Source organism: Ananas comosus, linkage group 12 (genome assembly GCF_001540865.1).
Source record: "Ananas comosus cultivar F153 linkage group 12, ASM154086v1, whole genome shotgun sequence".
NCBI classification, from domain to species: domain Eukaryota; kingdom Viridiplantae; phylum Streptophyta; class Magnoliopsida; order Poales; family Bromeliaceae; genus Ananas; species Ananas comosus.
The window spans coordinates 11,409,078-11,420,231 of record NC_033632.1 but is presented as its reverse complement, the minus strand read 5'-3'; the positions used below and the strand labels follow the sequence as shown (position 1 = coordinate 11,420,231).

At 34.3% G+C, this 11,154-nt stretch overlaps 1 protein-coding gene across 1 annotated transcript in view; it reads right to left on the bottom strand.

Moving 5' to 3' along the window:
- The window catches only part of LOC109717985 (kinesin-like protein KIN-4A), a 13,177-nt gene extending 6,805 nt beyond the window's left edge, over window positions 1-6,372 (bottom strand). Inside the window, exons 1-5 of the mRNA XM_020243952.1 lie at window positions 4,005-6,372; window positions 2,820-3,035; window positions 2,398-2,626; window positions 1,761-1,948; window positions 1,547-1,671 (exon numbers count right to left, since the gene is read on the bottom strand). Coding sequence (XP_020099541.1) covers window positions 1,547-1,671; window positions 1,761-1,948; window positions 2,398-2,591 — 507 coding nt within the window. The 5' untranslated portion in view covers window positions 2,592-2,626; window positions 2,820-3,035; window positions 4,005-6,372. The remainder of the gene's footprint in view (window positions 1-1,546; window positions 1,672-1,760; window positions 1,949-2,397; window positions 2,627-2,819; window positions 3,036-4,004) is intronic.

The window sequence follows — 11,154 nt, the reverse complement described above, 5'->3', positions numbered from 1 at the left end:
CCACAGAAGAGAGATCACTGTCCTATCTCATTCAAGACAAAGTTAAAAAATAAATATAATGACACCACAAATATATTTACTCAGCTAAACCCCTCTCGCCCCACACACCCCACAGGGCCCCCCCTCGCCCCCCCCCCCCCATCGCCACCCCTCCCAGTCACCACCTGTCTATATGGTACATCCGAACAAAAGTTTGGAAGAATCGATATGAAAGAAAATCCCACAGCCTGATAGAGCCAAACATAGTTATAGCAACAAAACAATAAAGAGAATATGCCTGCAATAACTGTATGGGCTTTCTAGAAAGCAAAATTTTGTCAAATTAGTAATTACAAACGACACAGGATCAGTCTTAATGAGCTCATTCATGTATAATAAAGACATTACATGCGTCATGTAATTTATGAAGAGAAACAAAACTTATAACTTTTTAATATACATATCAAATCAAAAGCATCAGCTTATCATATAGCGTAAAATCATATTGGAGAAAAGAAAAGCAGTAGGGGGAGGGAATAATCGCGATATGAATCGAAGAAGGTCCAAAACCGAATAGAACACTGAGTATATCTCATAGAGTCTTTAGAAAACAAACTATAAACCCTAAATATACTGCCCACAGGGAGGCGTGAATGAAATTTACCAAAGAAAAAATCTTACAGTCCATTCCTTAGTTTATCGCAGAACACTGGGCCAAAAAAAAAAAAAAAAGTCTAAGGCTAGTTTGGATGCACAGACAGCGTATTGTTCATTTTGCATCTCTTTCATTTACTTAGGAAGCTCCTATAGCATTTGGTGAATGAGCAAAATTGATCATGCCCACAAAGACATACATCCTTCGACTTTCATGTTATTCTCTAGAAATAATGTAAATCAGCCACAAGCGAGATATACTCGATCTCCAACGAAATAAAATCAAGTTCTAAATTGCAAATGACAAAAGAAAAAAAAAATCTTGTTAACTTATTCAAACGTTAAACAGATCTTTACGTAGATTGTTCTTTATTAAAGCTTATAAAAATAATTTCGGAAATAAGAGGAGCACTGCACGTACATTAAAAACGAGGCACAATATTATTATCCTCTAAGTCACCAAAGTGTTAGCTGGAAAACAATAAAATATATATAATTAAAAAAAAACTTCACATCAATGTAACAACTCATCCTCCTATAGTTGACCAACACATCAAGCAAACTCAAATTTAAAATAAGAATCTACGAGCTCTCTGGTCTATTCTCTATCAAATTTTTAAACTGCTGGCAATTTTGATGCGACAAAAGAAAATCACCACTTAAAATAACTAAAAATAGAATATGGCCAAAATGTATGTGACTCAGATTAAATAATCTACGAAACTTGAAACTGTTCCAATTTCGAACAGCAAAAAAAACACAAAGACTTTGATTGGAATGCCAATTCAACTATTGCAAAACTGTGCTGCTTCCAGATAAACATATGAGAATAAAAATATTCTGTCACTTTTTAAATTGATATAGCATATCCATTATTGTAACTTATTATCGGATAATAATATACAGTCCAAACCTGCAAGAGCCGGGTCAGTTTGCTGTCACGATAAGGGACATAAGCACCTTCTTTCCTCTTCTTCTCATCTCCAAGAGCACTTGTGACATTGCCTAGAGCTAAGAGTCCTTTGTTGATATGAACACCTGATAACAACAATATAGGGGTTTTAAATTTTCACTTTTCTTTCAAGATAAACAGTTGGTTTAACGACATGAAGAGAAAACTGAACTACCTTCCTTAAACTTAAGATCATCTGAACCAATTCTCTTAGCCCGTTCTGATCCAGCAAGATCTACCAAATGAAGCTTTGCACAGAGGCAGTCTTCATTCAGATCCTCGATCATGGAGCCATCGGAAGTCATAATTGGATCAAGTTTGCGCATATGCTCCAATGTGATTGTGAAGATAGCATGGGAACGGCTGTTGCATGATGACAATAAAAAAGAAAACAAAATAGTTCATTAAAATAAAGGTAAGTAAAAAGTTTTGAGTAAATTTAAGGGCTACTTGGACATTTTACATATCAAGTAAATAAAAAAGAGAATTGTATATGCTTTCAATAAATAAAATATGCTTTCAAGAGACAGCCATTCTACAAATTATTTCATTTTCATTGCTATTCACTTCAATCAGAAAAACTATATTACTGATGAGCTAATATATCAAGTATGAGAAAACAAAATGTGCAAATCTGTTACTACAATTAAGAAGAAAAAATATGCAATTTTCTCTATCTTGATTTGGCTTCAGTAGTGCCATAGCTAGAAGCTATTATATTTATATTGAATAAAAGCATAGATGCAAGATCTAGCTATATCAAATTGCAACAACAAAGTGAAAAACAAAATCAGACTCACAAAACCACCAACCTTGACTGGTTGTTCATGTTTGTACTTCCAGTAGCTCGATTTGTTGAACCTTGCTCCAAGCATGCAGCCATTTCTTTTTGAGTACTAACATTAATTTCAGTAGACCCAGCAAGTGTTATTGCCCCATTTGATGCCTCACGGATTTGTACAGGAGCTTTCCCAGGTACTGTTAGCTTCCCCACGTCCATTGCCATTCTTGACTTTGCTAGGAGAAGTTCATAATTTAAAACTGAAGGCAAATGAATTTTCATAAGCACAATTCAAATTAACATAAAAAAATTGTCAATAGGTTTAGCATGATAAGCAACAGTAAAACCAGTAGAACAATTTATAAACTTATGAATTAAATGGGCAAAAAAGAAAATCAAATATTTCATAAATTGGCAAAAAATAGATGAAAATAGGGAAAAAAAATCAGGGACCTGTCCCACTTGATGCTGATCTTCGCGAGGGCGAGGGCTGCCGCCGCCGCCTAGGTCTCCACTGCCATCGCCTGCACCACCACCGCGCGCCATAAAGAGAGAGATGAGGTTTTGAGAGGGTTTTGCCTCTTTGAACCCAGCAGCGGCTGAGGCGGTGCAAACAACTCCAGTCCTGTTGATATCAGAAGCTTAAGTACTGGGGATACGAAAGCCGTGCTGCAAATGACAAAGCCAAATAAATGAATTATTGGATAAAATTTTTACTTTAATAAAAAAAAAAACATGTACGAAGAATTGCACATAAACAGGAAATTATATAAAATTATTTAGGAAATTAAAGAGGAGAACCACACACACATTAAAAAACAGGCACAATATTAATCCTCTAAGCTACCAAAGTGTTAGCTGGAAAAAAAAAGAAAAAAAAAAAAATATATATATATATATATATATATATTATATAATATAGAGCTAGGCTGGTAATCAATCGGTAGCACGAGCCTCCGTGCGCTACAGTTGTTTTCAATAAGCGGCTTCAAATCGAGCGATGCGCTCCGTTAGACTTGATCTACACATCTAATTAAAAGTATTTGAAACTAAATTTCATAATTTTTCGACAGTCATTTGCTTAGTGATCAAAAGTTCCAAAATTAACAATTTTAATGTAGATATAATCCGTTTTAAGTTCAAGGTGTAGAATCTCGCCAATAATGGAAAATTAATAGAAAATTCTATCTTAACATTAATAGCAAGACCAATACTTCGATTAATTTGAATTCTTTATCACTGTTTTTATATAGATTTTTATTCTCAGGCCGTTCATTTTTAGACTACTCTTTGCATAGGTAACATGAGGCCGAAAATTCATGAAATCTTAGTTTCCAATACTTTTATATTAGTTAGATTCAATCTAACGGAGCCGATCGTCTATTTAGAAGCGCATCATTGAAAACAACTCGGTAGCACGGAGGCCTCCGTGCTACCGATAGTATACCAGCCTAGCTCTATATATATATATATATATATATATATATATAAAAGAAAAACTTCACATCAATGTACAACTCAATCTCTATCAAATTTTAAACTGATGCGATTTTGATGCGACAAAAGGAAAAATCACCACATCAAATAACTAAAAATAGAATATGGGAAAAAATATGCGACTCAAATTAAATAATCTACCAAGCTTGAAACCGTTCCAATTTCGAAACCCCCAAAAAGCCCGCTCGCCACCCACCCCCGCTCGCGCCGATCGCGGAGAGGCCTGCTGTACCGCTTAGGATCCCCGATTCAAAGTTTATATAGATGCTCAAGAGTAGCATCTTATCGCAACAAAAATGTATTCATCATACTCCAAATAAACAAATAAAACATAAAAAAAAGTATTTAATAAAAAACAGCAAATAAATACCAAGATAATAAGGGAAAAAATTTTGGTTCAGATTTGATCAGCTAGCAAATTTGAAGTTGCTTCAATTTCTGCGTCGTAAAGATGCCGCTTTTATTTAGGATATAGGTAATTACCTCAAAGGACATGGAAGGAATGAAAGCAACTATAAATTACCCAAAATGAATAAGAAAGATGTGAACAGTAGAAGTAATAAATACCGGACTGTATGAATTTTTTTTTCTAACAAATTGGAATGAGGGGATGATCTTACCCATAATTACTATAAAAATGCCTGTGGGCCTCGCTATGCAAAGAAAAATGTAATATGAAAGCAACCTTTCCAACAACCTTTCAAGCAACCTTTCTGATCTAATTATTATCTATGTGTATTGTTTTTGATTCTTTTATGATAATGGAAACAGAAATCACGTAAAAAAAATATTAATCATATGAATGAATCAATATAGTGGAGATGTTGTCCATCTGATCCTGTAATGTCAAGAGTAGACAAAGAAGACGTGATAAATTTGATAAAAAAAAACATTATGAATAGACCTTTCCAATGAAAGCCTTTAAAGTTGGGGGAAAACAATATAAAGAAACAAAATGCATTCAAGATAATAGTGAAAAAAAAGTTAAAGATTATAAAGTTCACATTCATCTTTGAGCATCATATTAAAAGATCAAGGACTCTTCTCACTGCTTAATTCATTTACCTTGTTGTACTCTGTTTTTATTCAATATTTTAAATATACATACACACACACACACACACAAAATCAATGCTACTTGAGCAGACGGAAAAGAATCCTCGGGAGTGTATAATAGCTGTAAAAGCAAAAAAGATAAGACATGAAAAAAAAAAAGCAAATCACAATAGAGATACCATCAAATATTTGAAAGTTATCGGCAAAGCACAATATATGTCGAGAAATAAACATTAGTAAAAAGCAATGATAAGCTCAGATAGTTTAGTTTCAAGAAGTGGATATTATTTTTTCCCATCTTATCGAAAAAAAAATGGTCTAACAGATTGATGGCTGCAATGGTTGCCATATGGCCATCCAACTTGCCTTGCCATCTAAGTCTTTATCCATGTGTTTTGGCAAATGCAAACAGCTTAGAAGAGAAAAGAAGGTTATTCATTAGAAGGTGTTTCATCAAATATAGACTGATGGTTTTTTTATCATCATTGCTTATCTCATGAGCATGTAAAAATGAGCCAGCTTTAGAAATACTCAATCATGAGAGAGACAAAGATGGTCTTATAATTGCCCAAATATGAATATGCCAATACAGCTCCGACGATGGCGGGAAATAGCTTGTGACGTGTCAAGCCTCAGTTGCAACATTTGAAGCATTATTAATGTATAGGTGCACAACCAAGTTTGTCCCACCATTGAAACCAATACTCTCTGATCGCTCAATTCCTATAAAATACATTCAAATGTTTAGCAAGAAAAATACAAAATTAAGCAAAATTATCACCATAAAAATTTTAGGGTTAATTCCATACAGGTCCCTGTAAACATAGTGAATTACAAATATATTCCTACAAAGTTCAACTTTCACATGTTGTCCCTACAAAAGTCCTGATGTTTTCAAACATATCCCTGCCGTTAGGATCCGCTAGAAACAATTAGTAAACCATAGGTAAAATACTTAGCCCTAGTTAGTTCATAAAATTCAACTCCGAAAGGTGTTCGGATGAGGCCTATATTCTTTTCGATTAAGTAACACATGCAGTACATACAATTTCCATCCACATCCATATATATCTTGCTAGAGAAAGAAAAAATAGGGAAGGCCAAAGTTTGTAATTAATTTATTAGATAGGTATATTTGACCATGATGCACATCTTATTCTATTTTTAGGACAATCTAAACAAACGCATGTAGGTTTTCTTTAATTTTATCCAAGACTATCAAATTAGATATTGATTATTTTGATTTCAATTTCTATTTTGAACCAAGCATGCCCTGAGAGAACCTGCATACAAAATGTAAAGCGATTTTGGGTAAAATAAAGAGATTTTTCATATGAATCCTCATGTTCTACTTAATATAAAGAATAAATTAATTGATGATTTCCACTTGTACATTAGCCGAAATACTATGAAATATCTCAACTGTTTACTTGTAGTGATCTTATCAAAAGAAATCTTATTTGAGGGACCAGATATAGGAATCGAAAGTAGGAACCCTCAAAAGAAACCCAAGAAACCCAAATCAAAGGGTGAGTTAAGAACTTACCTTGTTGGAGACGACATGTCACCCTCGAACCCCTAATTTCCCCACTCCGTCACCCTCCTCCATTCCTTGCCGAACCTAACCTCCTCCTTCCTTGTGTGGTGGCTCCGCTGCACCCTCCGCCGCAGCAATCACAGTGCCGTCGCCTTCGCCTCTATCGCACCCACAGCGGCAGCGGCGCAATTACGTTGGCGGAGGCGCTCCCGGAGAGGGCTGGCGAGGCAACTGAGGTGGTGCCAGACAGCAAGGAGAGCAAGCAGGGAGAGGGTTGGGAGAAGGCGGAGGATGAAGAGGAGATGGGTGCGAAAGAATAGCTCCACGTCGCCCTCCGCCACAGCTGTGCCCTCACCTCTACCGCACCCGCAGCGACAGCGTTGCAGTTACGTTGGCGGAGGTGCTCCCAGAGAGGGCCAGCGACGGAGCTGAGGCGGTACCAGACCGCAAAGAGAGCGAGCAGGGAGAGGGTTGGGAGGAGGCAGGGGACAAGGAGGAGATGGGTGAGAAAGGACGGGGAAGACTTTCAGAAGCATGGGCTAAGGTATGGGCACATTGACTTCTGTTTCCTCTCTGTTTTTTCTTCTTTTTTTTTCCAAAGATGGGTCGCATCCGCGCCGGCTCGCGCCCGCGCCAAGGCCCGGCTCGGCTCCGCATCCGCTCGCTCGCCCTCGCCAGCGCCATCGCCCAGCCGGCTCCGCTCGCCGCGCTCGCCGCGCGCACGGCGCCCGCCCCCGCTCGCGGAAAACCGGAGCCCCGCCTTACTGGTTTAGTACCTCACGATCAGAGTTATCTAGATATAGAAGGTGACCGAAGAGAGAAGCGATGAGAGATATTTTTGTTTTTTTTTTTTTTTTTTTTTTTGCTAAAATTAAAAAAAAAACTATACATATTCATTTTTTCACTGGTCCATCTAACTTTTAAAAATAACATTTTGCTCCCTTAAATTTTCACAAATATTCCGAGAGACCGCGGCTACGGAGACGGCAAAATAAACAAATTTTAAGAGTATATTTTTAATAAATTATAAAAAATAAATAGAACAGTAACCACGTCCTGATAGAAGGGGATGACTAAATACATCAATTTAAAATTTTAAGAAGATAAAAATATTTTTGAAAATTCGTGAGGAAAGTAAGAAAAACGAATATTTATAGAGGAGTTTTTATATTTTAGTCAATTTTTTAAAAGGTAATAATTGTACGGAAAATATCTGAACTACGGACCACTTTGAATCGACTACTTAATTTTTAAAATTTTGATTTTACAATTTAACTGTTCATTTATTTGATTTGAATCAGTTAACGATAATTTAATATCAAATTATGAATATATTATTTATTTTTATAAACTTAATTAATATACTTTACTCAATTTTCATAATAATAAATTCATTCATTAAAACAGTAATTAGCTTAAATTTTAGAGTCAAAACATTATTAACGAACTCAAATCAAATAGATAAAAAAATTAAATAATAAAATTAAAATTTTAAAAGATTAGACAGTCGCTTCAAAATAGTACATAACTAAGATAAATTTGCACACTTTTATAAATTTTTTAATTATTTTTGGGGGTTTTTTTGTTATTTATTGTTGGAGTTGACATTTTGGGGAACTCCAACTGAGAGAGGTTTGAACTTTGAAGTGACCTACAAAGGAGAGAAGATTGTTATGGGTGCTTCAAATTGTACCAACAACTTACGACACGAAAGTGTACTTGCGCTGCAGTTTTAACTGCATGCAGATTTAGATATATGATATTTAATTTAGTACAACAATTATAATTGGAATTGCATAAAAATGCTCAGTTGCAGTTGTTTGAACTACATCTAAGTTGCAGTTTTAACTGAAGCAGCAAATTAATTTAAAAAAAAAAAAAATGCTTTTTTCTCTCTATCCTAGATACTGCTGATAAAATTTGTATATATATTTTCCAACTTCCTGCAACCAAACCAGATGCTGTTAGCGTCTAATTTGACTGTTATCCAATGAGTTCGACCTAAAGAATAATTAGGTTGGAGGAAACTTAGATCCTAATTCGATGTATGCACGGCAAATGATTTAATCGCGAATTTGGATTTCACTTACTTTATATTGGAATGGGCCAAATAATAACTCTTCGGTACATTTGAATTTTCTAATTTAACTTTTAGCTTCCGTAGTTTAGTTTCAATAGCTTAAAACAAAGGCACAGTATAGTTTAAGCCTTCGATCAAATTGTAAACTCGACTGGCTACAAGTATAATTTTTCATAATTTTTTTTAACGTATTTTCTAGAATAAATATATGAAAAAGGAAATATACGAAAAAGAATTAAGCAATCACATATTCACAGTACAAATAAAGAAATCAAGTAAAAATGTTGGATACCAACTAGAGATGCAAATGAATTCGGGCTGCTGGAAGCTCCTTTCCGATCCACTCCGAATGATACAACAAGTGGGAACAAAAGATATAGAAAAATATAATTTATCCCGAATACGTCCTGAATCGGCCAAGTAAATGGATCAAGAGACGAAAGATCCTTTTTTTCTTGATCTGTCATGATCCACCAAAAATTCACTCATGCCTTGATCCGCCAAAAATGAAACAGTAAGTAAGGGCCAAAAATAAAAATAAAATTAATCCGTTTCGAATCCACCCTGACCCGACAAGAAACAGAGTATGAGGTGGGGGACCCTCGCGCCCTTGGATCCGTCCCGTTTGCATCCCTAATACCAATGGGGGACACTTTAAGGTACACATAGTAAGTATATGAAACATTTTCCTTAGAAGGAACGTGAAACTGTGGGACCCACCTCATGAGGTGTTGACTACGATTAAATTTAAAAAGACTAAAAGTCAAATTGAGTGATTACGTACGAATTGTAATTAAAGTGGTGACGTGGCACGGTCCAATTAAATCAAATGATACCTAACCACGTTGGGATTTTAATTTTTATTAAAATTTAACAGAGATTTAAATTATTTTTTTACAAATAAAAACGTAGAGAACTTAATTCAACACTGAAGTATTTTGATATGACTATTTAAATATTTAAAATTTTAATTTTATTATCTAATTCTCTAATTAGTTTGATTTAAATAGTCAACAGCACTTTAACTTTAAAATTTGAATGCATTATTTTTTTTAAAGATTTAATTAGTATATTTTATGTAATTTTCGTAATCATAAATTTATCAAATTAAATAATAGCTTAAATTTTAAATTCAGTCAAATAAATTAAAATATTAGATAGTAAAATTAAAATTTTAAAATATTGGAGAACTGTTGTTTTAGAACCTTGCATAGTTCACTTAATTATATTCTATATATATATATATATATATATTTTTTCGTTTTTATAATTGAAATATGGGTAAAATTGAATACATCTGGTGCAGGTGTTTTTTATACTTTGTTTTTTAACTAATATTCCCTTTTCCTCGAATACAAAAATGTACAACACATGCTTTTTTATACGTATATTTTAAGTATTTTGGACAGTAGAGCAATTCAAATGGATTTATGAAGAAGTGGACTGAATATGAAAAATTTTAAGAAGTGGTTTAAATTTGTAAAATCACAAAATCAATGAAATTTTTTTCTAGAAAAAAGACCTCATAAATAATAACGTTTAGGTCTTTTTTATAAAAAGTTCACCGATCTTGCGTTATTACAAAAACTGGCCAGTATTTTAGATTTTACAGATTTAGTCTGAATTTTTAGTAAACTAATAAAAATATTTTTATTCTTTTTTCTCTCTATTTTTTTCGTCTGTTCATTTTTCTTCTTCCGCTCTCGATTTGTCTCCTTCTTCATGATTCCTTCCTGTCCTTCTCCTCCCGCTTCCTCTCCCTCCCGCCGCCTCTTCCTCCATTGCCTCCACATCGACGCTGTGCTTAGCTCTCTTATATGGTCCACATCTCAGCCGACACCGGCTTTGGGTATGGCATAGATTGCGAAATGAGGCTACCGCAGAGCGCATGACCTTGAACAGCGACAGCAACGAAGCCACCATAGGTTTTGAGGACAACAAGTACAGAAAGTGTGTCGGGTAGGGATGATAGTTGGAACAAACAGTGAGGACGGGGGCGCAATAGCGGAAAACATAAAAAGAATGAAAAAAAAGAACAAAGAATACAAATAAAAAATAAAAAAATATTTTTTTTCTATTGGAAGGCTATTATGTGTCATCACCGCTATAGGAAAGGCAAAAAAAGCAGAGAATAAAGAAGAAGAAGAAAAAGACGAATAGTCGAAAGTTGTACTGTTTGAATCGCAAGTTGCGCTTTTTAATATAAAAGTTATACTGTTTGAGATGAAAGTTGCATTATTTAAAGTAAAAGTTACATTCTTTGAGATAAAAGTTACGCTATTTAAAATTATTTGAGAAATTTAGTATTAAATAGAAAAAAAACAATAAATTTTTTAATAAAAAATAATATTTATAATTGTAAATAATATTTTCAATTTTTATTTTTTGTTTTAAATTTACCTAAATTAATATTTGGCCAATTTGCATAAAAAATCCACTAGTTTTGGGCTTTTGCAAAATCGGGCCACCTTTTTCGTTTTTGCAGATTCAGTCCGAATTTTCAGCGAACTGACCAAAATACCCTTATTACTTTTTCTCTCTCCTCTTTTTTTTTTCTTTCGTTCGTTTTTTTTTTTTTCTTTCCGAAGAAGACGGCGGAGGCGGAGGCATAGGCGGAG